The 26,218-nt window shown below is 45.7% G+C and overlaps 1 protein-coding gene across 2 annotated transcripts in view; it reads left to right on the top strand.

Annotated features, from left to right (window-relative positions):
- MDGA2 (MAM domain containing glycosylphosphatidylinositol anchor 2) overlaps positions 1-26,218 on the top strand; it is a 628,431-nt gene that overhangs the window by 363,626 nt on the left and 238,587 nt on the right. For both annotated transcript variants that reach the window (XM_067554719.1, XM_067554718.1), the window contains exon 7: positions 18,735-19,064. In XM_067554719.1, the coding sequence (XP_067410820.1) occupies positions 18,735-19,064 (330 nt within the window). The remainder of the gene's footprint in view (positions 1-18,734; positions 19,065-26,218) is intronic.

The following is a 26,218-nucleotide window of genomic DNA, read 5'->3' as shown; positions in this document are numbered from 1 at the left end:
CTGGCTGGCCTGCGCTGTCTGGCTGGTCAGGGTGGGATGGAGCTAAGATTCCACTTGCTCTTTGCCAGCTCAGCTGCATGGGAGGTAGGTGGCCGCCTGGCATAGTCTGCTCTGCCCCTTGTGCAGTGCGTGGCAGTGCAGATAGCCCACACTGGGGAGAGAAGGGTCCCTGATGCCCTCCCTTGCCCAACAACCGGGCTCGTGACTGAGCTTGGAGTGATTTGCATTTCAACAAGGCTCCAAAGGGCATCGAAATTACAGCCATGCCAAAAAGTCCGGCTTGCGTTCCCGGTTCCAAGCGGAACAGCTGAAAGGGGAAAGTGGAACTGGGAAGATAGTGTGATAGAGTGCGCTATTTTTATACTGAAGGTGGTAGCAGGCACGCTGTCTAACTCGGCAACGTAATCCTCTGCGGGAATGGCTGGGCAATTGACAAATGGCTCAGTCCTCAAAAAGCATGCCATCGAAAGAGTGCCAATGTGAAACACTTCTGTAATCTTGTAGTTAAAGTGCTGTGATGAGATACAAGGGTTAGAAGCAGATTTCCAATTATTTGGGGATTACATTAGCAAAACATACCTACACTGAAATAACTCTCAGGTTTGGCTTGATAATGGGAATTCATGGCTTGGTCCTGCACTCTCACAGCACGGTGCATGCTGCTTGGGATTCGAAACACATCAGCTGATGTTACATGATATTCGGCAATGGGCCCATGATCTCTGATGGCTGGAGTGAGCTCTTGGAGCCTGATTATGCACTGTGCATTCATTCGCGTCTTCCCGTTGCATTGGGGTACTCCTGTGGGAAAGGGCTGCAGAGCTACCACTCACGCCACACATGGTTGAGTCTGAGCTTGGTCTCCTGTACTGATGTGCAGTTGACTTTTGCACATTCCAGTTTGGATTACCATTATATGTGAGCTGTCCTGTCTTCTTCCTTCCGGCCCACATGATGTTTCGGGGGGGTGGAGGGGGTTGTGTTAGTCTGGGGTTGTTCTAAGACTGTTTCTGAAATAGATTTGGTCATAGTTGTTACATCGGCTAAATAATAGGGGCTGGATTCTGACACCCTTACTTCCATTGAATAGACCCTCCTTCCCAAATAGTCTTGCCGGAACGAATGAGAACATCCATGGAGTAAAACACCCATATCAGTAAGGGGATCAGAATGTGTCCTGTACTAATAGAACCCTTCCGGGTGTCCATTTATTTGCTGTGGTGACCTTTTTTCGCTTAATAATTTAACGTACAAAAGGGAAACATTAAGCAACAAAAATAGCCATCACATTGAGTATTCCGTGACAAGAAGAATGGTGAGGATTGAGATGCCATTAGTCATATGTAGTACTGTCAGAAATGGCATGTTGGACTGAAGTTCTCATGTCAGGACTCCGATCGCAGTGACTAATGGCTCTGGAAAGTTTTACAAGAATAATAATTTTTGAGTCATTAAACCATGGAATAAAAGCCACTTGCAGAGGAAGGAGCTATTCAGCGCAACTAATGGTGGCAGAATAAAGCCCTTCATGAAATCTTTGTAAGTAGAATATGAACTTTCAGTCCACTCCAAAGTATATTTAATTCCTGGCACATTAGGGCGTAGGAAACTTCCTAGTGTGGGGACTTGACTAATCTTGTTTCTTTGCTTTGTAAGTTTTTGAAGAAAGGCAAACATATGTTCAGTTTCATTTATTGCATGTGGGCAGAGTGGGAAGTGCAGATTTACAATATACTTCCTTTTGGCTTTTTGGGGAGTCATGCAAGGATATTTTTGACAGATTTGGCACTAGAAGTGGACTTTATACAGGCATTGGCCCTGATCAACACCCAGCTGTAATGTACAACAGAGGATTTATAATTGGTTTGGCAAGCCTGAAACCCATTGGGAATTGTGTCAACTTCTCTGAATCGTTTCGTTTGTGTTCCAATTCGCGTCTGGCTTTGTGATGAGACTCGTGAATTTCCAGTTTGTTTTCGAGATGGGCGGCTTGCAGAATGGCATGTCCCTGAATCCATGCTTGTGTTGCTGTTGCTTGCCCGTCTGATGAACTGGCAAGCTGGCGACTTTAACATCTTAGTTTGTTTCCTTTCCTCCGCTTTGTGCCTCAAAAGGAGGCTGGCTGACTGACCCGTGAGCAAGGCAGGTGGTGACCTGGCCCTGCCGCTCATTGAGCAACACTTGTTCCTTCGTCCCCCGGATGCAACCCTGGTATGTGTGGGTCCGCTTGTTTCTCTCTCTAAGCCCGTTTTACTTCTGCACAACCCCAAACACAGCGGAGTTCCTGTTCTGTTCTGCTGTATTGTGTTAGGGTTCTTTTACTGTGCCCGTGTCTGAACACCTTCCAGTTGTGCCTGAAGCAACATGACTAACATCAGCTCCCTGCAGTGGTGCTCCGTGTTGCAGTAACCCAAACAGGAGGTAGAGAAGCAGGAATCGAGGCCTGCAGCAGAGCCAGTCCCTCGGCAAGCTAACGAGTGTAGCCGGTTTGTAGTAGGCTGCCAGCCTGGCTACATCCCTGGAATGGTTCGAAGAGTCAACGGACCAGCCCTTGAAACCAGCAGTAGCTGCATTCACCCATGGTTGGGATAGCTTGTGTTCCTGCCTTGGACCCAGCCCGGTTCCTGTCTTGCCTCATTCTAGGGAAGCCGGTTTTGACCCTCGGCTCTGATTCCTGACCTCTGTCTTCGGCTCAGACCCGCGGATCTTCTGCCCTTTGACTCTGCTTTTGACTCTGGGTTCCAACTTTGGCTCTGATCCTGGGCTCTGATTCCTGGCTACCAACTCCTTCTCTAACCCCTAGGCCTGACTCCTGCTCCAACCGCTAGGCGCCGCCACCCATATCCCAGTCCTGTGACACTAATTCCTGGCGATGGATCCAAAGCAGAGTCCTACATTCCAAATGGGCTTTGCACTCTGGACTCAGGTTTAATGGCTCGAGTCCATCTCTTTGGTAGCATTTATCGTAGATTCTCTTGCTTGTGGTTATATAGTTTAACCTGCTAGTAACATGCCTTCTCTCATTGTTGCCTTGTGCTCCCTGATTTGTCAGCCGATACTCACCTGCTGTCTCTTGTCTGACATTTAGAATGTAAGCTTCTGGGGGCAGAGACTGTCTGTGTTTGGTGTTCATATGGCACTTCCTTTCACAAGTCCTGCTCCAGGAGTGGGGCTGCTACCTCAGTATAACAAATCAATTGTACTAATACTTAGCCAATAGCAGCATTACTCCATATGGGTTACTCATGATTCTCGCAAATGTGAAAGAGGAACCTGGTCCCTGAGGTGGTATCCCCTCTCTTTTGATGACAGTTGCATCTTCTGAATATTTATTTCGTGAGGCGGTTACAGGAGACCCCAAGCTGTGTGGTACATGCTTTGATCTCAGTTTCATCTATTTAATGGCTCATATACTGAGTAATTTGCAGAATGAACTCCTCTACAGCACCATGTGGAGAAGTTTAAACCCCCACCACAAAAAAAGCAATAACAGACACAGAAGCTAATTAACTTGATCGCAGGTGAAAAGCTATTTGCCGCGGTGCACCTCCAGAGTAACAAGTCCTTCTGTCTTAAAAATTTAAAAGCATTTATAAAAATAGAAACAAACTGTGTAAATATCTCCACGCTATTTGCATTTAAATTGAAAATGTGACTGCATCTGGTCTAGAAGTGCCAAATAATTACTTGATATTAAAAAGTTTGGAGATGCCCTGGTAAGAAATGCTTGACAACCTAATTGTTCTGACAGTTAGGAGAGAAAGGGATTCAAAAGCTTAGACTATGGCCATGTTGACAGCAGAGAAATGAGCTGTTGGTAATTGAACTGGCGGGATTGAGCACCCACCGTCGCCAGCTTTTTGGTTGAAGTTTTGCCCACAAGCACACTTTCATTGCCCTGCACTTTGGGTATGCCATTACACATTAGCCAGTGCAACTCCCTCAAGCAGTGGCTTGTAGGAGGTTTTTAAATGCTTTCTGGAAGCCCAGGGAAGGGACTCGTTCCCATAATCCCCTGTGAAATTCTTATAAATTCTTGGGTACTAATGTGATAGTGACAGGTACTATAGTGATTGAGCTTCTTGAGTCTATTTTTTTAGCTTAACAAAGAAAAGGGTAAGGGTTGAGTTGATCCCAGTCTGTAAATACCTTCATGGGGAACATACATTTGATAATAGAAGCCTCTTCAGTCTAGCGGGCAAGCATATAGTAGGCTCCAGTGGCTCGAAGATGAAGCTAGACAAATTCAACCATTGAACAACTTGCCCAGGCTTAAACCGGATTCTTTATTACTGGCCATTTTTAAACCAAGTTTGAATGTTTTTCTATAAGACCTGCTCTAATTCAAACAGGAATTAATTCAGGGAAATCCCATATCTTGTGTTATGTAATTCAGGAGGTCAGACCAGATTATCACAACAATGGTCCCTTCTGGCCTTGGAATCTCTGACTGCCTTTTCCTCGTCCTTGTCTTAAAATGGAGGCCAGATTGATCAATCTGCTCTCACTCCTTGCTCAGCATGAGAGATTTCTGAAGAGCTTTTGGAGGGTGCTTGCTGGCCACTGCTGAGTGCCCGAGACCAGCAGATGGCAGAGTGTTTGCTCCCAACCTTGGAGAAGTCAGCTCTGTGAGGTGATTGAGGATGACTTCATTTTGATTTTGAGTCCAGACTGGTTTCAACCAAGTTGTATTCAAGGTTTGGGATTAACAGAAGTGGCTGCATTATATATTCAGCACGAGTAAGGAGAGATTTCTATACCTCTGGGGTAAGCCAGCGTGACCTGATCTGGAGCACCAGACCATGAAGATGAGTCAACGCAGTGCAGTGCAGATGCCGTGGTAGGACAACTTGAGTATGTCGATGGGAGATACACAAGCTACAGTCAGTGTCAGTGTAGACCAGGCCTCAGGTCTGAATCCTTGCTCTGGAGAAGGGACTTAAACCTTGGTCTCTCCCCACCCCCAGGTGACTGCCCTAATCACACACAGGGGCACCACCATCTCTCCCTTCTAGATTTTGTCAATCCAGTCCATCATTGTCTTTGCTTTGATTTAAAAAAAAAATAAATAAATAAAAGCTAAACATGCTCGACATGAAAACATGTTTACTTTGATGCAAAACAGTTTTTCCCAACTTTTTTGATTTGCTGAGAATTTAAAAAAAAAAAAAAAAATCAGTTTCCGTTCAACCTGAACCAATTTCTTTCCTGATTTTTTTTTTTTTTTTGGAACTACCAACAAACCAAAAAATCAGTTACTCGCATAGCTTTGGGCTCAGCTGAACATGAGCTCCCTGTGTGATGCAGTGGCTGAAAGGGCTAGAGCGATCCTGGGGTGTAGAAATAGGGGAATATTGAGTAAGATTAGAGAGGTTTCCCCTCTCTCTTTGGTACTGGTGTAACTGCTGCTGGAATACTTGTCCACTTCTGGTGCCCAATTCAAAAAAAGATGTTGATAAATTGAAGAGGGTTCAGAGAAGAGCCATGAGAATGGTAAAGGTCTGGAAAACATACCTTATTATGACAGACTTCAGGAGCTCAGTCTAGGTAGTTTAATGAAGAGAGAGCTAACGGGTGACTTGATCACAGCCTGTGGGCATGTCTACACTGCCCCACGGTTTGGAATATGGGGGTGTGAATAGCAGTGTACATGGACGTGTTGCACTGTGACTCCCCTATGTGGATGCTTGCGGTGTGAATTAAAAGGTTCCTACTTTGCATTAATGTGGTCCTGTTTGAAGAGCATTATGCTAATGTGAACCGGGACCCTTTTAGTTCATGCCTGTCGTGTCCACGTGGGGAATTACCGCACAGCACCCTGGAGTGCACTGCTATTCACACCCCATATTCCAAACTGTAGGGAAGTGTAGTTATGCCCCATAAGTATCTATCTGGGGAACAGAAATTTGATAATAGACGCCTCGTCAGTCTAGCAGACAGAGTTATAACAAGATCCAATGGCTGGAAGTTGAAGCTAGGTAAATACAATCTACAAATAAGGCACAATACTATTAACAATAAGGGTAGTTAATCATTGGAACGATTCAACAAGGTTTGTGGTGGATTCTCCAACACTAGAAATATTTAAATCAAGGTTGGAGGTTTTTTCTAAAAGTTATGCTCTAGTTCAAACAGGAATTAATTCAGGGAAGTGCTCTAATCTGTGTTTTCCAGGCGGCTGGACTAGATCATCACAATGGACCTTTCTGGTCTTGGAATCTATGAATACTGTCTCCTCTTTATTACCTAATGTATTAGTTTCTTTATGTAAATATTGGCACCAACTGTGATGGATGATAGGTAAACAATATGAATGAATACAAGAGATTATGTAAAACATGTAGAGATCTAATTAAACCTAGATCAGCAAACCTCTTTAGAGCAGTGTGTCATCTCTGTATTTACAGAATTCATTTAGTTGTCGCACTGCACACTAATTCTGCTCATTGATCTCTGATACCTGACATACATTATTATTACACTGAATTGAGTTAGGCTTGAAGAGCCCTTAATTTTTAATGCTCTTTGTTTCATGGCTTTAAATCAGGATTGGAATTCATTTTAACACATTTTTTGGGTGATGCAAACATTATTTTCTGTTTCACTGTTTCTGTATTTTACACAGAGAGAGAGAGAGAGAGACACACACACACACACCATTTCTTAACACAGACAACATGGCCAAATGAATGTTGCCAGATAGCACTGTATTCTCTGCATCATTGCAAAACATGTTTTTTCACAGGGCTACACTCTGTAATTTGGTAGCTGCATTTAGGGCTATATACTGTGAAATACTCAGATACTGCATCTATGTTGACAGTGGTAAAAAAAACCCAAACTTTGTTTCCATGGTGCTGATGGCAGAATGCTTATTACTGACTACATTGAACAGATAGAACTAGATGTACTAATGAAGAGAGAAATACCAGAGAAGACTTTCCATTAGCTTAGCTCTGGTGTGGAAACAGCTTTTTATTTAACGCGTAGTTCCATTTATGTGGTGTTTTCACTTAAAGCTAGAAATTAGGAAGTGTGCTCAGAGCTCTTTGCGTGTGTGCGTGGCGGGGGGGAAGTAATTTTGGAGTAGAGATTTCTCCATCCATGGATTTCTGCCTCATTCAGTCATGCAGACAAATAAATAACACTGGAATGCAACTCAGTGATGAAAAATTTTGATAGCATCTTTGAAGGAATTGTGTCTGGAAATAACCGAGTGAAATCAAATTTGTAGTTTGTTTGATTGTCTTTTATTTAAGCTTGTCACTTTGCTTTCACAATATGGAAATAAAATCTGTTTTCTTCAGTTTCTAAAGTCTCATGTATTACATTGGAATTGAACAAATTACTACCAGTGAAGAATATGGCTACTAGGTTAAAAAAAAAATCCCACTTTGACTTTACCAAGTTGATCTGCATGCCAGCCTCAATCTGGCATTGTTCTGCAGCAAATTATTGTTGAGGACTGAATTTATGAGAGCTCAGGTCATTGAAGTTGATATTTTTATATTACGGCTTAAGTTACAACCATATTGTTTTCCCTTTTGATTTTTATTAGGGGTAATTTTAGGGAAGCTTGAACAGTTGAAAAGGATTGAAATAAAATGTCTCTCTCTCTCTCTCTCTCTCTCTCTCGTGCAGTAGTACATGTGTCTTAATATTGAAAAACCCAGTGAGTCAATCCATAAACTGTGTTCTCCTCAGACCTCAGAAAAAGGATGGTCATGACACTGCAAGCTATGGCCCAGTCTTGCCAGCAGATCCCCTCCGTTGCAGGACCACGCCAGTGCAGATCCAGTAGTTCACTCCGAATGCCACACAAGATACTGGATCCCATAAATTGTTGCGTGCTGTAGAGAGCTAACCATTGCATTTCTTTATCGCTGAAACCAATATTGTGCAAACCCCATTGTTTACACTTTCGATGTGAACCGCTGAGTCCAGCAGCTCAAAACTTGAACCAAAATTTTGTTCAGCAAAATTGGGTCAACCTTTGCTCTCTTTATGTTTCCTTTTCCACTGCCTCTGCATGTCTCGGTCCCATCCACAAGCAGCAGCAGGGGCTCCAGCATACAATGAGAGAAGCTGGTTTCCCAAGTTGTCCCACCAGTTTTCCCACCCACTTATTTGTTCAAATAAGTTTTTAAACTGTTTTGGTGCTTATCTGAAATACCCCCACATTCTAACCCTTTGGAATTTCATCCCTGGCTAAGGCCCTGGTCCTGCAGTGGGGGTCACATGGGCAGGCCTTGGATGTGTGAGGGACCCACTGGTGTCAGCTGGATTCTGGAAGGGTGCCGGGCCCCAGGGACCCATGGCCCAGTGCAGTTTGGAGGAAGGGGGGAATGGTTGTGAGGTTCGTTGTTTGGTGTTCTGTGGATCTCAGGGGTCCTTACTTACACGTCCGTTGCCCAGCGGATGGTCCAAATTAAGCAGACAGCAGTTTAGCAAAGTCAAGAGTTTATTCTTTACGTAAAGGAGGTGGTCCCTATATGCTAGGGGCGACCTTAAACATCCATTTCTAAAAGCGTTTATAGCCTTACACAAACAATTCTATTTACGTCACAGTTTCCATGGCAATACATACTAAAAACGACTTATCTAGGAATATTCTGGCCTAGTACTTTTCAACTGTCCCTATCTAAGTTTCAAGGTCTTCCTCCGCATTCTGTCCCTGCCGGCACCCAGGCCTCATACCTATCTTGTTACTGCTCACGTTTCTGAGACTAAACAGCTGTTAGAAAGGCACATTCCATCTCAGGCTTTTGCAGCCATTCCTACAGACCAGTTCTCATAAAACAGAGACTCCATCTTCTTTTCCCTCCACATTTCTCACCGTGAGCTGGCTAATGAGGCAGTGTGTAAACTGCACCACCCCCTGAGTAGCACTAGGAGGCAGTCTGCTTCAAACATGTCTCTGAGTCACAGTTCCTCTCTGCTTGCTGGTGGGGGGTGGTAATTTACTCCTCCCCTGTACCACCACCAAGGGCTAGATTGACAAAAGGGACTTGGGCACTGAAAAGCTAACTCCTTGGTGCCCTGCCACCCAGGGGAATTCACAGCCTTGCGTTAGGTGCCCAGGTTTCTCATGCACTGAATGGGGAGAGTTTTGCTTCCACGAAAGGGGATTCCCAGAAGCCAGCAAGTTGATCTGGGACCCGCCTGTGCTAGCCGGAAGTAAAATGCAACGCAAAGAGGCCAGGCTTAGAGCTCTGATCTACAAAGGGACTTAGGTGTGTAACGGGGACTTGTCTAGACGGGACATTGCTGAGCAGCATGCCTGGGGGGTGACTCTGGCACGCGGGCTCGCTGTGCAGTAACGTTCCGTGGGACACTGCTGCAGCGCACCAGAAGCCCCAGACTGCACGTGGACTGGCTACATTGTACAACTGGGAACGGCCAAAACACACGCCGGGACTGGGACTGCGCTGTAGCAGAGCCCGCTGGGGATGTTACTGCCTGGTGAGCTAGCGCCACGGTTTCTGGCCCTCCAGGATTGCCCCGAAGTCTCCAGAAGTTAAAGATGCATCTTTAATTAAAGATGATCTCATGTGATGGAACCGCCAGGGATACATCCCACCAAAACTGGCAACTCTAGCTAGCGTGCTGAATCCCTCCTTGGCATGCTGCTCCGATATGTCTGTGTCGACAAGCCTGAAGTGGCCCTGAAGTGGGTCTGGTTGCGCCTGACTGACCGGCTGGAGGGAGGCACCCGTCTGCGCTCGGCACTCTCGGCCAGGATCTGGGCACCTAAGACAGGTCAGCTTTTTCTCGTGAAGAGCAGTGTGTGACACCCCTACCTTGCTGCCAGTACCCCAGTGGCTAGGGCACTCCGCTGGGAGATGGAGACCTGGGTTTGAGACCCTGTTCAAAACCAGGCAGGGTGGGGATTCAAACCTGGGTCTCCCACAAACAGGTGAGTCCCCTGTTGGCTCTTCAGGGATCAAAGACCCTGCTGTGCTAGGCGCTGTACAAACAGAGAACAAAAAAATGTCCCCTGTCCCTAGGGTCTCACAATATAAGGATAAGACGAGAGACAACAGATGGAGACAAACAGGTGGGGCAATGCAAGGAAACAATGAGATAATGTGTGATCAGTGTGAGAGGATGTGGGCTCAGCGTGTGAGCTACCTCTTGGGTCCTTTTTTTTGGTCACATCACAGCAAGGGAGATTTCAAAGGAGGGATTTTGAAGGTGGTTTAAGAAGTGACTTCACAGATGTTTGCAGGGAGCTCCTCCCAGATCTGTGGGACAGCGTGGGAGAAAACACATTGGTGCTTGTTTGCAAATTGAACAAGTGAGCCATGGTATCAGGGGCCATCACTGGCAGCCTGGCAGTGCAAGAACTGTTATGCAGAAAGAAATCAGCAAGATTTAGACACAATCTGGATGTGAGGGCCTAGAGAGAGGGCCGAGTCAGAGGTGATGCCCAGGTTATGGACTTGACAGACAAGCCAGATAGCGTTGTCCACAGTGATGGAGAGAGGAAGGGAGGCAGGGAAGGTTTTGGGGAGAAGATCGAGCTCTGTTTTAGCCATGTTGAGCTTGATCAGGTGGCTAGACATACCTGAGGAGAGGTCGGAGAGACAGGCCAAGGCCAAGATTTCAGTTTGAACAGGATACAGGTCTGGGATAGAGAGGTAGATCTTTAAGTTGTCGGCATAGAGATGATAGTGGAATTTGTGTTTGTGGATGAGATTGCTAGTAAACCCACTTCTGCCCAGGAGGCTGGATCCAAAATCAAGGTATCATGCATGAGGCATTTGGGGGCATGTTACTTGCTTATATGGTCGCATACTCTTACTCCTAAATGTAAATCGTAAGCAAAGACTCTCTATTTTCTGTACACATTGGGGTTAAAATTAGGTAGAATAAGTCTCTTCATCCTACACTGTATCACGCCTCCACACAGGAACATTGCAGACAAGATCAGATGATTATTTACATCTCCTTTCTTTTCCTTTCCTTTCCTTGTACACACACTCAGCAAGAAAATCTGTCTCTCTGGGTGCTGTCAGCGGCCATTACTAAAGCATTTTACTTCTAAATCAACAAGCAAGAAGACATTCATGCCTGTGTAATCCAAAAGGCTCCAGTCATCGCGCTAATAAGATGGGCAGAATAATGGCACTGCTGTAGTTATGCTTCAGCTCTTCCATACAAACCTCCATTTTGGGAGATTTACAACTTGCCTGTTTAAAATGTGCAGGGGAAATTGTTTGTTGTTTTTTTTCTTTTTAAGTTAAGCGAGTGCGAAAAATTGTAGACGTTAGCTTCAAAGATTGGTTTTGCCCTGTCACAGCTAGAGAGAAAATATTCCAACGTTTTACTCAAGAATTAAATTGGAGTTGCCCGTAATACAATTGCTTTCAATGTTTAATTTGCCTTTCTCTCTTTGCACCAAGAGCCCCTTATATTCATCCCTCTTCTGAAAATGCCATCCACCCCAAAGTCACCAGGGTGACCAGGAGAGCTGGCGGTGGTTCCTTCTAAAGCCCATAAACGCCATCTGGGTCACAGGCGAGGAGTTTCTAGGGAATGATGCTAGTAATGAACTACCTCCATAAGGCTTCAGATTTGTCCTGCGGTGCAGGAGGGCCAGTCAGGCAAAGGACTCGGTACAAACCCCCCTGAAGTCAATGGAAAGACCAGCAATGTCTTTGGGCATGAGCATATTGCAATCATGGCATGGCGGCAGCACACATAGACATGCCCAAGCAATTTTAATCTGGCTAGCCCGGGTGCGGACAGAAGTGAAGCTGTGGGAGCATGGGATTCAGCGCGGCTAGCCACCTGAATAATTGTATAGGGTCCCAGAACCCTGTGCTGCTGCGGATTTACTACGATCTGTTCAGCTAGCTCAGGTATATCTACGCATGCTGCTGTTACACCTCCCGACTGCAGTGTAGACAGGCCCTTCGATGGGCTCCGGATTAGGCCTTTATTCCTCTGCTCAGGCTTTCTGTACAGGCCCCCTGCCCTAAAAATAAAATCAGGAATCGTTTCCACTTAGTTTGAGAGACTTGATAGACCTGGACGTTCTTCCCCCAGTCCTCCAAAAAGGAAATAAGATGTGATTTTTCTTCCTCTTCTACAGAATTATTTGTGTGTGTGAGGGAGAGAAATTAGCAGATGTCGAAAATGTTTCAGAGAACGTAGACACTGATCAACACTGACCCTCCCCCCCCCCCCAATGAAAACAATGTCTGTTGATCCTGCTATCCCCAGGGTGGGTTCTATGCCAGCAAGGCCTACCTATCAGCACGGTTCAAACCCTTGGACCCGGGGGTGTGATCGCCAGCACGAAAAGACAAACTCGTGTGAAAGCCGATTGAGCTTGCGCCCTACAAATGGACTGCAGCTGGGGCAGCGCACGCAACAGGACCGGCTAGCTGGCCTGAGCACATTCCTGGAGTCTCTGATGGGCCCAGACTCAGAGGTGCTAGCCGGCACTTCTGGGGCTGCATTCTCTTTTTAGCATGGTAGTGCAACCAGCTGCTAGCATGGGTGTGTCTCTTCAGGCTCGGAATCACACCCCCAGCTCGAAGTGTAGACAAACCCTCGGAGCACCCCAGCTGTTTCAGGAGCGCTATTGACGTGTCAGTCATTAGATCCGGTGCCAATAAGATGATGCTCGAGAGTACGTGGCCTAGTTCCAGATTTTGTAGGACCAATAAAAGCTGTTGGGAGGGGGGTGCAAATCACACTTCTGTGCAGCTCTTTCCATCAGCTCTTAGCACCAGCAGATGACCGTCTCAAAATATTGACAAAGAAGGAGAGAAAGCAAAGTTTCGATCCAGCTTTCACGAAAGGCTCGCGGGACACGATCAACATTCAAACAGAACCACAGCTGGCTGTGAATGCGGGGCGAACCCATATGGAGTCTGACTGTGCATTCCCGGGTCAAATGAGTTTTTTGCCGAGCTCTGCCACTGAAAATTGCAGTTGCTGCAGGCTCCACACGGGCCCAGATACAAACCCCAGAAAGCACAAAGCCAAACATTCCCCAGACCCCTGTGTCAGCTTAGGAGGCAGGCGATGGCCAGGAAACCATTGTATCAGAGCCTGCAAATTGTGCGGCAGCTAATGTATTCAAGGACTGTGTTTGGTGCTCGTCCTATATCTCGAAATGTGCACTTGCAAGATATGAAACATTTTGATGGATTAAAGGAGCAGTTGGGGTTGATTGAGGTGGGGGGGGGGAAGATATACCTCAGTGTGCTGAATGCAAATAGGCTTTCGTGGAGACACTTTAAATGAATTTTATAACTTTGAAATGTAATTAGCTGTAAGAACCAGTTGGGGAAGTAGGGAGAAGATCACTGCCTCTGTTTTTTATTCGATCACGTCACACTTTTGCAGGGTCTCTTCAGAGACACACTAACAATCTGCTGAACATGTTCACAGGGCAGTTATGGACATTCGGCACAATTTGCCATATTTTCCAGCGCTGTTTCTTGGCTGTGTGCAGAAATCCTTGCCAGGACCTAGATATTGTAAGCACGTCTCCAGGGCCCCAGCTCTCAGAGTCATGTGACTTCAGCCAAATCTAAGTTTTCTTTCTTTTTAAATATTGTGGCTAACCCACAGGGTTGTGAAGAAAAGCTGGAAAACGTGCCCTGAATGGAACTGATGGAGCGACAAAACAAAACAAGCAGAGTACTCCCGGCCAGAACTCAAGGCACAATGAAATATATCAATACACCTGCTATTAGGTGAAGGGATCATTGGAAAGGATTCAAATCTGGCCCTGTTCAAAGAGCATGTGCTCTAGGAATGGACAAAGAGCTGTTTTACTGAGGTCATCCATGCACGTAAACCCTGAGACCTTCTTGAAAATAGATGTTCAAGTGATAGATAATACTACAACTCCTAAAAGACTGAGGGAGGGTGCTCCTGAGAGAGGGTAGTGCATTGGCAGAAAACTTAAATGCCCTGAGGACTGTCATCCAGCCTACAGAACTGGGATTTCCACACCCTCCGATCTTGGAGTAGGCTTTTGCTTCCTGGATCTACAGGAGGTCCAGCAACTATGGGGAAATCCCCTGAATCTAGCTCCATGCACCAAGGGTCGGGATATTGGCGTGGAAACTGAGCGCCTCAGCGCTGTTCACTGCTTTTCCAGCCTTCATGACAGAAAGACTCTGCCATGGGAGTCATGCAGCCTTGGGAACCCTGCCTTCAGCTCCCCGTGACTCTTCTCTCAGGGGAACGTTTGCAAGTGTGGAGGGAGATTCTTCCCAAGTTAATACCGATGATGAGCGCAGTTAGCGAATCCCTAGACTTTCCCTATGTGAGGGTGTGTACTGTGCCTTCCTTCCATCTGTAGTAGGAAGCAGGCTGCGGAGAGTGCTAGCCAGAACCTCTGCACTGAAGCAGAGAGGGAAATAGGCCAGATTAAAGATAGCACCTTCTTCTAATGAATTTCCTCGTTCAACCCTAGAAGAAATTGCCTTCAACTACCTGAAGGAGGGTTCCAGGGAGGATGGAGCTAGGTTGTTCTCAGGGGTAGTAGATGACAGAACAAGGAGCAATGGTCTCAAGTTGCAGTGGGGGAGGTCTAGGGTGGACATTAGGAAAAACTTTGTCACTAGGAGGGTGGGAAGCACCTCAATGGGTTACCTAGGGAGGTGGTGGAATCTCCATCCTTAGAGGTTTTTAAGGCCCAACTTGACAAAGCCCTGGCTGGGATGATTTATTTTGGGTTGGTCCTGCTTTGAGCAGGGGGTTGGCCTAGATGACCTCCTGAGGTCCCTTCCAACCCTCATCTTCCATGATTCTATGACTCTTTCTGTGATTCTTTACCCTGGGCACCTGGCAACCACCTGAAAACCAGCACCCAGGAGGGGCAGAGTCTGTTGGGTGAGTGAGGAAGTTTTTGGGGAAGGAAGGTGTGGCTGCCTGAAGAGCTTCAGTTTATTTTGACAATTGTCCCTGGAAAAATGTTCGGAACACGGAGAGCTTTGGTTATTGCTCCTGTGTCTTTTATAAGCAAAATGTGTGACTAGAGCTGCCCCACGTAACCAGACAATGTAATCAGAAAGGAATTGACTCTGAGGTAAATGAATCTACTTTCAACACAGACTGGGCAGGCTGAGAACTCCTAATGCTGGAACTAAACCGCGTGTCCCGGCGCGTGAGTGACGTTAGGGAGTCAGGGATGTTTATCGGTTAACAATAGTAATTGATGCTTCAGGCTATGGCTATAAAACCAAAATTGTTCCCCTAGTGTTGGCCACAGAGGCATAGTGTGATGGCAGTGCAGGTTTTGTGAGGCTCTTGGAGAAAACGACCAGAGGGAGAGAGAGACGTTCTTGTTAGCCAGGTGTCAAATCGGAGTCCTTGTCGCTGTTCGTGATGGCTGTGATGCATGCTGGAGGGCTAGGAGAATGGGATGGAGTGTGAGGGGAATGCGCAGTGTGTGGAGCGCAGAAGGGAGAGCAGAAGGTTTCACTGGCTCAGATTTGATGGGATCTATAGGCTCATGCACTGTGCTTGTGAATCTCCTTTGTTTGGGAGCGCGGAGCGAGATTTGGCAAAGGTGTCTGCTGCATAGCAATCCCTGGGGCCTAGCTGACCGAAAACCTTTACTGCCGTTACGGTGGTTTTAGAAATATAGGGTTTTCCATACCGGGTCAGAACCTTGGTCAGTCACGTCCAGTATCCTGTCACCGGTTGTTGCTAATACCTGATGCTTGAGCCTAAGAAAAAATAAGCCAGCAAATAAAAGCATAACTCACTTGCTGGTAACTAACTATGCAATGTAGTACGTGGGCAATGAAAGACGTTTTCCTGACCCATAAAGCAATCAACTTATGGCCTGAAAACTGAGATTCCTTTTCCCCTTATCTTAGTTTATAGATGCTTTTATGGTTTTACCCAAAATGAGGAATGGATGAGATTTAAAACTTTCTTTTAAACTCTGCTATCCATTCGCTGGGAAGGAGAAACTGCTGTAACTCACTATATATGTGCAGGCAAGGAAAAAATGATTCGGAACTGAAACCAGCTGCGTGATTTTACTACCAAACAGAGCTGATAGAATTATTCCTTACGTCATTTGTTTAGCCTTTCTTTTCTCTGTTTGCAAAGTATTGGTATGAGTGCATTTGTTACAGCAATGTATTTGTGGGATATAGTATTGGAACAAATTACCGCTAGCAACTGCACCTGTTCACTTTGACAATTTTCAGTTTTTCTTTCTTGTGTGGAATTGGTCAACTAAGTGAAAAGGAATGGTTTCTGCTTCCTGTGTGGTTGATTGCAACTTTTAAACAGAATAACAAATGATAAATAATGTCTAACACACTCTGGCATGAATTTCCTCCTACTAAAATTTGTAAAACGTTCAAGATTCATAAATATTGTATTAGAAACCTACCAGCCATCCAAATACCTCAGCAATGAAGTACACGAGTTTCCAGGTACCCTTTTGTGTTATCTAACCATCACTACAAGCAAATCAATTCTTTTGTTCTCTAATTAAGATGATTATGCTATTTCGCCAACCAAAGTTGTTACTGTGTTTGTCTGTGTGTTTGTCCATCTCTTTCTGTCTGCGGGCACCTGTCCTGATTTTGAAAGGTTCTTAGATTTGTGTGTAGAGGATGAAAAAAATAGAAAAGGAAAAAATAAAATTAAAAAATATTATCAATGAAGTATTAGCCCCTTTATAGCGGTAGAAAGTGGTGGAAATGCTAATTCAGACACACTTCTGTTAGCGGCAAAGCAGTTTTGTTCAAAGAGTTGCTAAGCTAACAAAAATGAGCCTGAATTAACAGTTTCAAAACTTCATAGAGATATAAAGCGTTGACAGTTGATGCTCCCGTAGCCTGCTTTGTACCTCATAAATTTATTTCTATTTCATACTATTATGCTTTCTGTATATGTGCAAACTGTTTATTACCCGAAGTATGGTCTCCTGACAAGAACATTTTCAGCACACAGCCTTTACCATTTGTACCAATGTCACACTTCATTGGCTGAAAGCATCTAAATACATGAGGCCAGACGGGAGAATGCTGCGATATGTCCTAATTTCACCCCAGAATGCTCCATGCATGAAGCACTGTATGAGCAGTTGTAAGCATAAAGGAAAAAAGCAAAGAAACTTAGCATACTTTCGACTATGCTAAGAAATCACTGATAATGCTGCAGAAATGTCAGATTTAAATATTTGTCTCCCAGTTTTTGTGTTTAGCCTGAATATTTGTTTATAAAATTTCCAACCGTTATTTTCCTTGTGGGGCTTTTCTGTGTGTGTGTGTGTGTGTGTGTGTGTGGTGGGAGGGGTGGGGAGAGAGAGAAAGATTATATACTAACATTTATATGCAGTACTTCAGGAGTTATGCATATTTAAAGAGCTTAACGGATGACTCCAGAACATCTCCAAAAATTACCATCGTACCAACTGTTTTGCTAATGTAAATTGCTCTAGTTTTATGTTTGCTTTAAACAAACCAAAAAAATTTGAAACAAATGTTGCTTTTTTTAATGGCAAATTGCTGAATTTGCACTGGTGAAAGCTCCAGTGCCTCTCATGGATTGCCAATTGGCCTGCCTCGAGAAAGTGTCATGGGGCAGTCGTTAGCATTCTTGGCTGGGACCTCGAATGCCGGAGTTCTAATCCTGGCTCTGGCACTGTCTCCTTAAGCCTCAATTTCTCTGCCTCAGGTTCCTCATCTGTAAAATTGGGACACTACTTCTCCTGCTTGGCTGGAGGGGTGAGGATTAATTAATTAATGCTCGTCCCAGTTTATTGAAGAAAATAACTTTTGTTATTAATTAACCCCCCCCCCCCCCCAAATCTATTGATGCTTGTGGCAAGCTCTGTCACTGCAAATTCTGTCCCCAGCTGTGTGCGTGCATATGCCTCACTCTGCCCCACCGAGGGATAGTGCATGCTGTGTTTGCACAGTCTCTTATAGGGAGACTTCCCATTAAGGGAGTCTGCTCAGAAGATATGCTGAACCAGGGCATCCGTACTCCATGTGTGCTTCGTACCAGAGCATCCGTACTCCCTGTGTGCTTCGTATCAGGGCCCTTTTAGGGCTGCTATTGCTGGCTGTGGATTCCGCATTGGAGCAAGCTTGTGGCCTGTCTGCCTCTTTGCAGTTGTGTGAGGGAGGGGGGAATTCAGCCCATTGGGGGGGGAACACACATGTACCTGAGGGAGGACTTTAGCCCAGGAGTGAGTTTGTTTTTCCCGTGTAACGAACCGGCAAAGAGCTGTTCCACATGGCTGTTCCCATCTGCAGACAGATTTGAGGTGACACTGCTGATCATTTCAGTGATATTAGATTGATCTCTGTGTTTTCTTATCTTCAGCCAGTTTATCTTCAGGCGCGCTGATATGCCAGTGGGGTGGGGGCCTGGATATTCCTAGAGAGATACATAGTCAACACTGAGGAATCTCAAGCTGTTTTTATTACCCTTCAGCTGTCAGCAGCTCAGCCAGATTTATGTACTTTATCTATTGCTTGCTTGCATGACAACAGCAAGAGCTTTAGCAGTGTATATGTAGGCCTCTGGGATGATGTGATTAAGGACCTGATCCTGCTAACATTTAATGCACATGCTTCTTTTCACACACATGAATAGTTTACAGTGACTTCGGTGGGGCTATTTACATGCATAAAGTTGGGCGTGGGCATACGTGTTTGCAGGATCCGGGTCTCAGATTGCAAGAGCTCTGCCATGTTAGACTGACGGTGGGTATGTTTTTTATATTTTAGCCTTGAAAAAAGGACGGTTTTGGATCACACCTGACCCCTATCACAAAGACGACAACATCCAGATTGGGCGCGAGGTGAAAATCTCCTGCCAGGTGGAAGCTGTTCCTTCAGAGGAGCTCACCTTTAGTTGGTTTAAAAATGGACGCCCGTTGCGTAGCTCCGAGAGGATGGTCATAACCCAGACGGACCCTGATGTTTCCCCGGGCACCACCAACCTGGACATCATTGACTTGAAATTCACTGACTTTGGGACGTACACCTGTGTGGCGTCCCTAAAAGGCGGGGGCATATCCGATATCAGTATTGATGTTAACATATCCAGCAGTACAGGTAAGGCTGCTTCCGTCAGCATTGGCTTTACATGTTAAAGGTCCAAGTGAAGCTCTTCCTCAGAGTGCGTGCAAGAGAGAGGTGTAAGTGTGGTGGGCTTCCCGCAACTTGGACCCCGACAGGGTTCCCGGAGCGAGGAGCTCCTCTGAACAAGAAGTAGAAGGTTGGCTGGGCACCAAGTGATGCTCTTTTCCCCACAGAAGGGCCGGGTACCTGCTTGCATCCAAGGGGAGGCAACTGTCTTTTAAAGCGTATGCCAGGGAATATTCATGCTCTTTCCAGTTGGTAAAATCCTGCAAGCATCCACTGTGGCTTACGTACTAAATGCCTGTTTGTATCAATGTCTTACAAGAAAGTATCTCCCTCTGTTGGCTGTTGTCTTAGCTAAAAATATTTTCTAATGTCTTTTGAGTTGTGTGTGTTTGTCTCTGAACCGATGGATGGTTTGTAACATACGAACACACGTGCATGAATAGTGCAGTTCCTTAGATTTTTTTTTTTTTTTTTTTACCAGTGGCTGACTTTAGTGACTGGTGCAGTCGCAGAACAAGATCAGCATGAAAAGTAAAGTCAGTGACTTTCCACATTTGTTCACCACCATTGGGTTTTTATAAATTGAAATGCTTTTTCTCCCCCAAGTATGTCAAATCAAATATGAATAGAGCAAAACTGACAATCTTGTTTCTCTTGTGAGTCTGAAAAAACCCCTCAAAGTCCCTTCAATCAGGTCCAACTGAAAGCTGCTTTATATTTTTTTATAATTTAGAAAATATATTTTGTAATAGAAAATATTTTCTGCCATTATTAGTGATAATCATAAAAGCTAGGAGTGATAGTCAATTTTCCCAGTAAAAATGAATTTCTGTTTCCAGATACGTTAAAATAACACAGTTCTGTTAAATTACAGAGTCAAAGCATGTCAATAGTATGTGCATTGTAGTTCCTATCTTTGATGATACGTGGCTACAAATTTCTTCAGGTTATGCTAGCTACCATAGACTTAAAGGTCAGAAGGAACCTTCATGATCATCTAATCTGACCTCCTACACATTGCAGGCCATGGAACCTCACCCACCCACTCCTGTAACAGACCCATAACCTCTGGCTGAGTTGCTGAAGTCCTCAAATCTTGGTTGAAAGATTTCAAATTGCAGAGAATCTAGTTCAAGTCAGCAGTTCACTGAAGAGAAAGGTGAACACTTCCCCGCAACCCCGGTCTCTGCCAATCTGACCTGGGGGAGAATTCCTTCCCGATCCCAAATCTGGCAATCAGTTAGACCTTGAGCATGTGGGTGAGACCCACCAGCCACCTGGGGAAGAATTCTCAGAGCTCTCCCCATCTAGCGTTCCATCTTCGGCCATTGGGGATATTTGCTAATAGCGATCGTGGATGGGCCATATGCCATTGTCGTCACCCTCATCATACCATCGGAGCTCAGTCTTGAAACAAGTTAGATTTTTTTGTCCCACTGGTCCTCTATGCACTGATCTGCTGTAGATAGTGCATGTCACACAGGCCACTGGAGTAAGACAGCAAAGACCATACTGGATCAAATTTTTGTAAGGAGGTGTCGTGGGACAGCAGCATTCTGACCCTATCCCCTCCATTCAGACACACGTGCCACACAGTGTTTAAAAGGATTATTACATTTCCGTCAAGTGGAAGGTCAGTTTTTCCAGAGAGTCTCCTATGTGCCTTTTATTACAGCAGTAATGCTTGGCACCGACACATCACCTTTTGTCAACATGCTATCAAAAGCCCGTGGGTCAAATGTGGTAAACATTCTCTCCTCCTGATTTTTGGGCTCCTTGTTTATATTTAGAGCCATAATGTTGGCCTCTGTTCTCAGTAACACTCCATGGATATCAGTAGGAGTTGCATGTGTTGATCCATGGAGATGGTGTTTTAAAGGTTAAGAGAACAGAGACAGAAAGAGGCTGTGCAGGCAGGAATGACCCGAGGCATTTTGCTGACCAGGACGGAAAACATTTTTGGTGCCCCTCTCTGCCCCTGCATGGATGAGGGGGAAAAATGTCAGCCAATCATCAGAGAAAAACAAAAACAGATGAGTGTGATGCCCCCTGAAAGCTGGCACCCAGCGTAATTGTCCTACTCCCTGCCCTGGTGGTGCAAGATGGGATGCCTCTTTTAAAATCTTAGCCCCATAAATCAGTTTTGTGTGTCCTGAGATACCTGGCTAGGACCTGAGTCGTGTGTGGGGACGAAGTTAATTCTTAAAATGTTTCTGTAGTCCTTGGCCATTGAAAGTGCATTAGCAGGAAAGTTATGAGTAACAGGGGGGAGAGGAAGGACGGTCCAATGGGGAGGGTGTCAATCTGTGATGTGAGAGACCTAGAGTCTGTTCACTGTTCTGCCGCAGCCTTTTCCTGTATGACTCTGGTTAGGCAAACCATTTACTCTCCCAAGTATAAAATGGGCCTAATAGCACTTCCTTGCCTCTCAGTGGAATTCCGAGGATAAATACATTTAATGCTTGTGAGGCAGTCAGATCCTCTTGAGGCCTTATACAGATAGCTGAAATTTGGCATGACTCTGAAAAGGACGTGCAAGATTCAGCTCTCCCCCTATGGAAAAATTCCACCCTCTCCTCTACAACCATCTTACCGTACAGTCAGTGCTCTGTTTTGGTTTTGTTTGATATGTGATCTGTACTAGCCACAACCTTACTCCTGTATATACAGTCAGGAGCGCCTACCCAGGTGGATCTGATTCTAGAATCAGGGGCCACGTGTGCACCTGAGTGTGTGATTAGTACTCTTGCAGTTGGTTTTATTAGCTATCAGACCCTGAAAAACACCATACTGTTATATAGGCATTGTGGGGTCATAGGAGCATAACACACCTTCCTAGACATCTTTTTGTTTTCATTATTCAAAGACCCCCAATCAGTTTCCCTCTTCAGCCAAAATCTTACACCAAGTTAAACCTCAAATGATTTTCTCTTTGTAATTGTTGAAAGCCCCTTAAAACACAGATTTATGCCACAAACTTTTCTGGACTCTTAGCTATAGCATGACTAACATGCTGTGACCGTGTAATGAGGCCAGGAGAGGATTTGAGGGCATAGTCTAATAGCAACATTGACTCCTTGTTTGTCTGAATGATTGGCAAAGCTGTGAGTTTATTTCAATAGCACATAGGAACGCTAAGTGAAATATTGGAAGTGATATAAGAAAGAGGAGCTTGGTTTGCCTTTATCCATCTGTCATTTTTCTTATTCTGAACTGAGACACCCGTCAGGAAAAAAATCCACCTGGTTTCCTCTTAGTCTACCAGGCCTCAAAACAAGGTTTCATATACTAACACCAGCAGCGGTATCTGCGTAGCAAGACAGAGTCCCCACCTGGGATAACGCCCATCCATTCCAGGTGTGTGTTTGTTGATGCCTGTTCCCTCAGAAATGTTTTTCCTCACCTCCTGACTGCTCCAGAGTTGCTGATAGATCTCACCACACCTCATTACAGTCACTAGTGGAAATTACTTGGTGTCTTGGTTGAACATCATCTTGTGTCTGTGCACCAGAGGCCTCACCTAACACACCACAGAAACAGCGGCAATCAAGAGCATCTGGAACCATCTCAAGTTGTGTTTCAGATGCTTAAATAAGCCAGTGCAGAGCAGAGCGAGCAAATCATTGCCCCTCGGGTAGACAATAGTGAAAATGTGGATGACCACAGAGTCAACTCATTTTGTTTGAGAAGCATGAGCCAGTGCTAGTTCATGGTCCTGATTTCCTCCCCACGCAATAACCCTAGAATCCACCAAAAAACCTGCAATGAAATACACAATCATGTGCTTGTGGCCCACCATCCAGAGATCCTGGATGAGGGAATCAGGGGCTTGCCATGTTGTGAGCCAGAAGGACAAGACCTAGTGTATAGAATAGATAAAAAAGGTGAGGATAGAAAACCTGAGACTCATTTGAGATGCTGAGGTGCATCGTCAGCGGGGGACGGTAGGGGAGGATTATGTTATTCTTCCAAGAATGAGAAGTCCATGAATAGATATCTCCTGAAACAGATTACCTAAGTACCCAGACTAAACCATGCAGAGAGCTGCTATAGGTTAACACCTGTCCCAAGTCCACTTTGAAGGATCTCAGTCATATTGCAAAACTCACAGGAGTCTAGTAAGTAAGACTGCTCCCCTGCAATGCACCCAGTGTCACCCATCTCTTCACCTTGAATGACATTTTCTTGACCCTGAAAGCCTTGGAAAAAGATGATGGGAAAGATGGCCTGGGACAGCAGCTCTCTCTTCCCAGTGGTTGACTTCAGAGGCGAGGAGTAAGGTGACAATGTGCCCCTGACTGAGTGCTTGGCACCTGGTCCTGTATCCATGCAGGCTCTGGACTGGAAACTGTTCACGGGGATCAGGTCAATAGGATGATATGATGGCCAAGTGAGAAGAAGTGAGATGTGTTTGCCAGCCCCGCCATGGGGGAACAATCAATCACTCAGCGTGTTTCCAGCAAGCAGGCTTGGGGATGGGCAGGCGGGCAGGCTTGTGAGATCTGAGAAGCAGGGAGACACCTCACGGCTGTGTTATGGGGCAGCAGGGCTTTCCCCATGTTCCAGGATAGACGTAGGTTCTCTATCTTTCTGGAGCACTAGGTGTCTGAACCTCACTGTTTGAAATCGCGATTCCCAGCAACACCTGAAGTAGATGTTAGATTCCAGCCAGGTCTGGCTGTTTTCTGCGGTGACGAGGTGGTGATAGCCAGTTCAAAAAACATCCTTTCTCCCTGCAGGATCATAATCTGCAGGGTAAGGGTTCGCTGTGAGCCCATGCTCATCTGTTAGCACAGCAGCCCACGTTACTAAGGGAGCAATCTTCTACCACTTTGACACCGGTAATTCTTCCACATCCCTGCACCTTAGAGGAGTCGACAAAACAGCGCTGTCTTTAGGGAGTAGTCTGCTCTTGAGAATGTCTCTTCCTTACAACCAGTCATCTTTGGAGAAGAGAGAGAGGGGTCCAGGGCTTCTTCCTCCAGGGCCTCTCAGAATCCCCTTGCTCACACGATCTTGGCCTTAGGGAGGAAAGTCAGAGCTCCTTCCCTCCCACAGAAGACGAGTGAAGGAGAGGCCATTCCACAGCGGCAAGCCTTTCAAGAGTGGAGGAAGCACCTCTCCTCTGTCTATTGGTGGCAACTTTCTCCTTGTCAGGTCAGACATCATTGCTGTCCGTGTGGCCTTTTTACTGGGGGACATGTGCTGTTTTTGTGGGTGTCTCAGTGTGAGGACAAGGACACGCCGTGTTTTATGCCATGTGATTGGGTTCTGGACAGCGGCTTTATAATAATCTATATAGCACTTGTCCTCAGCAGATCTCAAGGCACTTTAAAAAGGAGGTTGGCGTTGTTATCCCCATTTTATAGATGGGAAAACTGAGGCCCAGAGAGATGAAGTAACTGACCCAAGGTCACCCAGCAGGTCAGTGGCAGAGCTGGGAATAGCTCTCTTGTCTCCTGAGTCCCAGTCCAGTGCTCTATGAATTAGGCCACAGACTTATAGACAGACACAACTATCAATGATTCAGATACTTGGAGTGCGAATATCTAGCTGCACATTTATTTATCACAAAGTCAGTGAGGACAGAGACTCTGAGCAAGAGCCTCACACACCTGCAAACAGCTTAGCTCTGAGGTTTCAATGTAGCATATCCTCCCGTTGTACAGACTAGCGGTTTTCATCTTACTAAGGGGACAGGAGTGGAGTGGCAAGAGAGAGGAGATTATTAGCTGGCAAATGCAATGTTGGGGCATGATGGATGGATGTTGGATGCAAATTTTGTTGTCGCCCTACCCGGGTGAAACGGAGAGTGCGTTCTGTGCACTGGTGCATTACCTCTCTAGCAGAAAGTTACCACTGCATTATCTGTACTTGCTAGGGGTTCATCTGGGAGAGTGATCGAATAAATCAGGAGCATCCATCAGATGACCATACCTGTAAGCTTTTCATAATTTCTTCGGGCAGTGATGAATTATGTCAGCTCTTGGGATCACTACCCCGTAACATACAAAACCCAGAAAGAGGTAGGAAAAAATAGCATTCTGCACCAGTCTTCGTTAATGTCTGAGAAGACAGTAAGTCTATTTGTATGACTCCATCACCCAATTAGGGGAAGCTGAAAGTGTTTCAGTCTGACTGGGAAGGTCATTAGTGATTCATCAAGATTCATAACTGCCGAGATAATGATGAACATAAGGTCCATGCACAAACACAGTTTTCAAGTGCCAGAACTGAGCATTGCTCTCCTGGACATCTTGCTATTTGTCGCTTCCCTATAGAGCCCTGCACAGATACAAAAACACGGATCCGTCTTGGATCTGCATCCACCAGAATAAACTTGCACCTAACCGATGATCCATGCTCTGTCTTTTATGTGTGCACATCCGCGCCTGCAGCAGCAGCCCCGGGGCCACCACAGATCATATGTTTGGCATCTAGCCTCCCTCCCTACCCCCACCCCGGCCACTGATCAGCTGTTCAGCCCGGGCTGCTGTTTGTTGGCCCTGGGGCTTGCCAACTGTTCAGCAGCAGCCCTAGGGCTGACAGCTGCTCAATCCCTGCCCCAGAAGTCCCGGAGTTCCCGGAAAGTCACAGAATCCATGACTTCCATGACCAAATCGTATTCTTAGCAATGAGCTGTAGACAGGAGCTTCCCCGCCTTTGAGATCCACATCCAATATGCAAAAAATGGTCCACAGATACAAAGTGGATATCTGTGGATTTGCAGGGCTCTCATTTTCTGACTTTGGTCGTGATCTGACATTCCTTACTACGGTAGGGTTCCCACTGCAGTCAAAAGGGGAGGGAGCAAAACCTGATGTGCTGCATTGCATGGAAGGAAGAGTTAGCTGAAACCGCCTTTCATGGGGTGTGCTGTCATGCAGTGTGCTGTCGCGGGGTGTGCTGTAGCAGCCTCCCATTGACCAGAAATGGATGACAGTGAAAGGGGACATGACATGTTTCTGGAGCCTTTAAAATGTCACTTGTCCATCAGGAGTGAGATTCATTGGGTGTTTTGTAAAATTAACGACCCTCCCTTTCTGCAGGACAGGTGTGGTTTTAAAGTGGTAATGGGCTGTAGCATTTCCAGAAGTATGCGCCCAAACCATGGAGACTTT

The sequence above is a fragment of the Emydura macquarii genome, unplaced genomic scaffold (assembly GCF_026122565.2).
Source record: "Emydura macquarii macquarii isolate MOO-44397 ecotype Brisbane River unplaced genomic scaffold, CSIRO-AGI_Emac_v2 contig_1551, whole genome shotgun sequence".
NCBI classification, from domain to species: Eukaryota; Metazoa; Chordata; order Testudines; family Chelidae; genus Emydura; species Emydura macquarii.
Note: the sequence above shows the minus strand (reverse complement) of the source record. Positions and strands in the feature narration are given on the sequence as shown.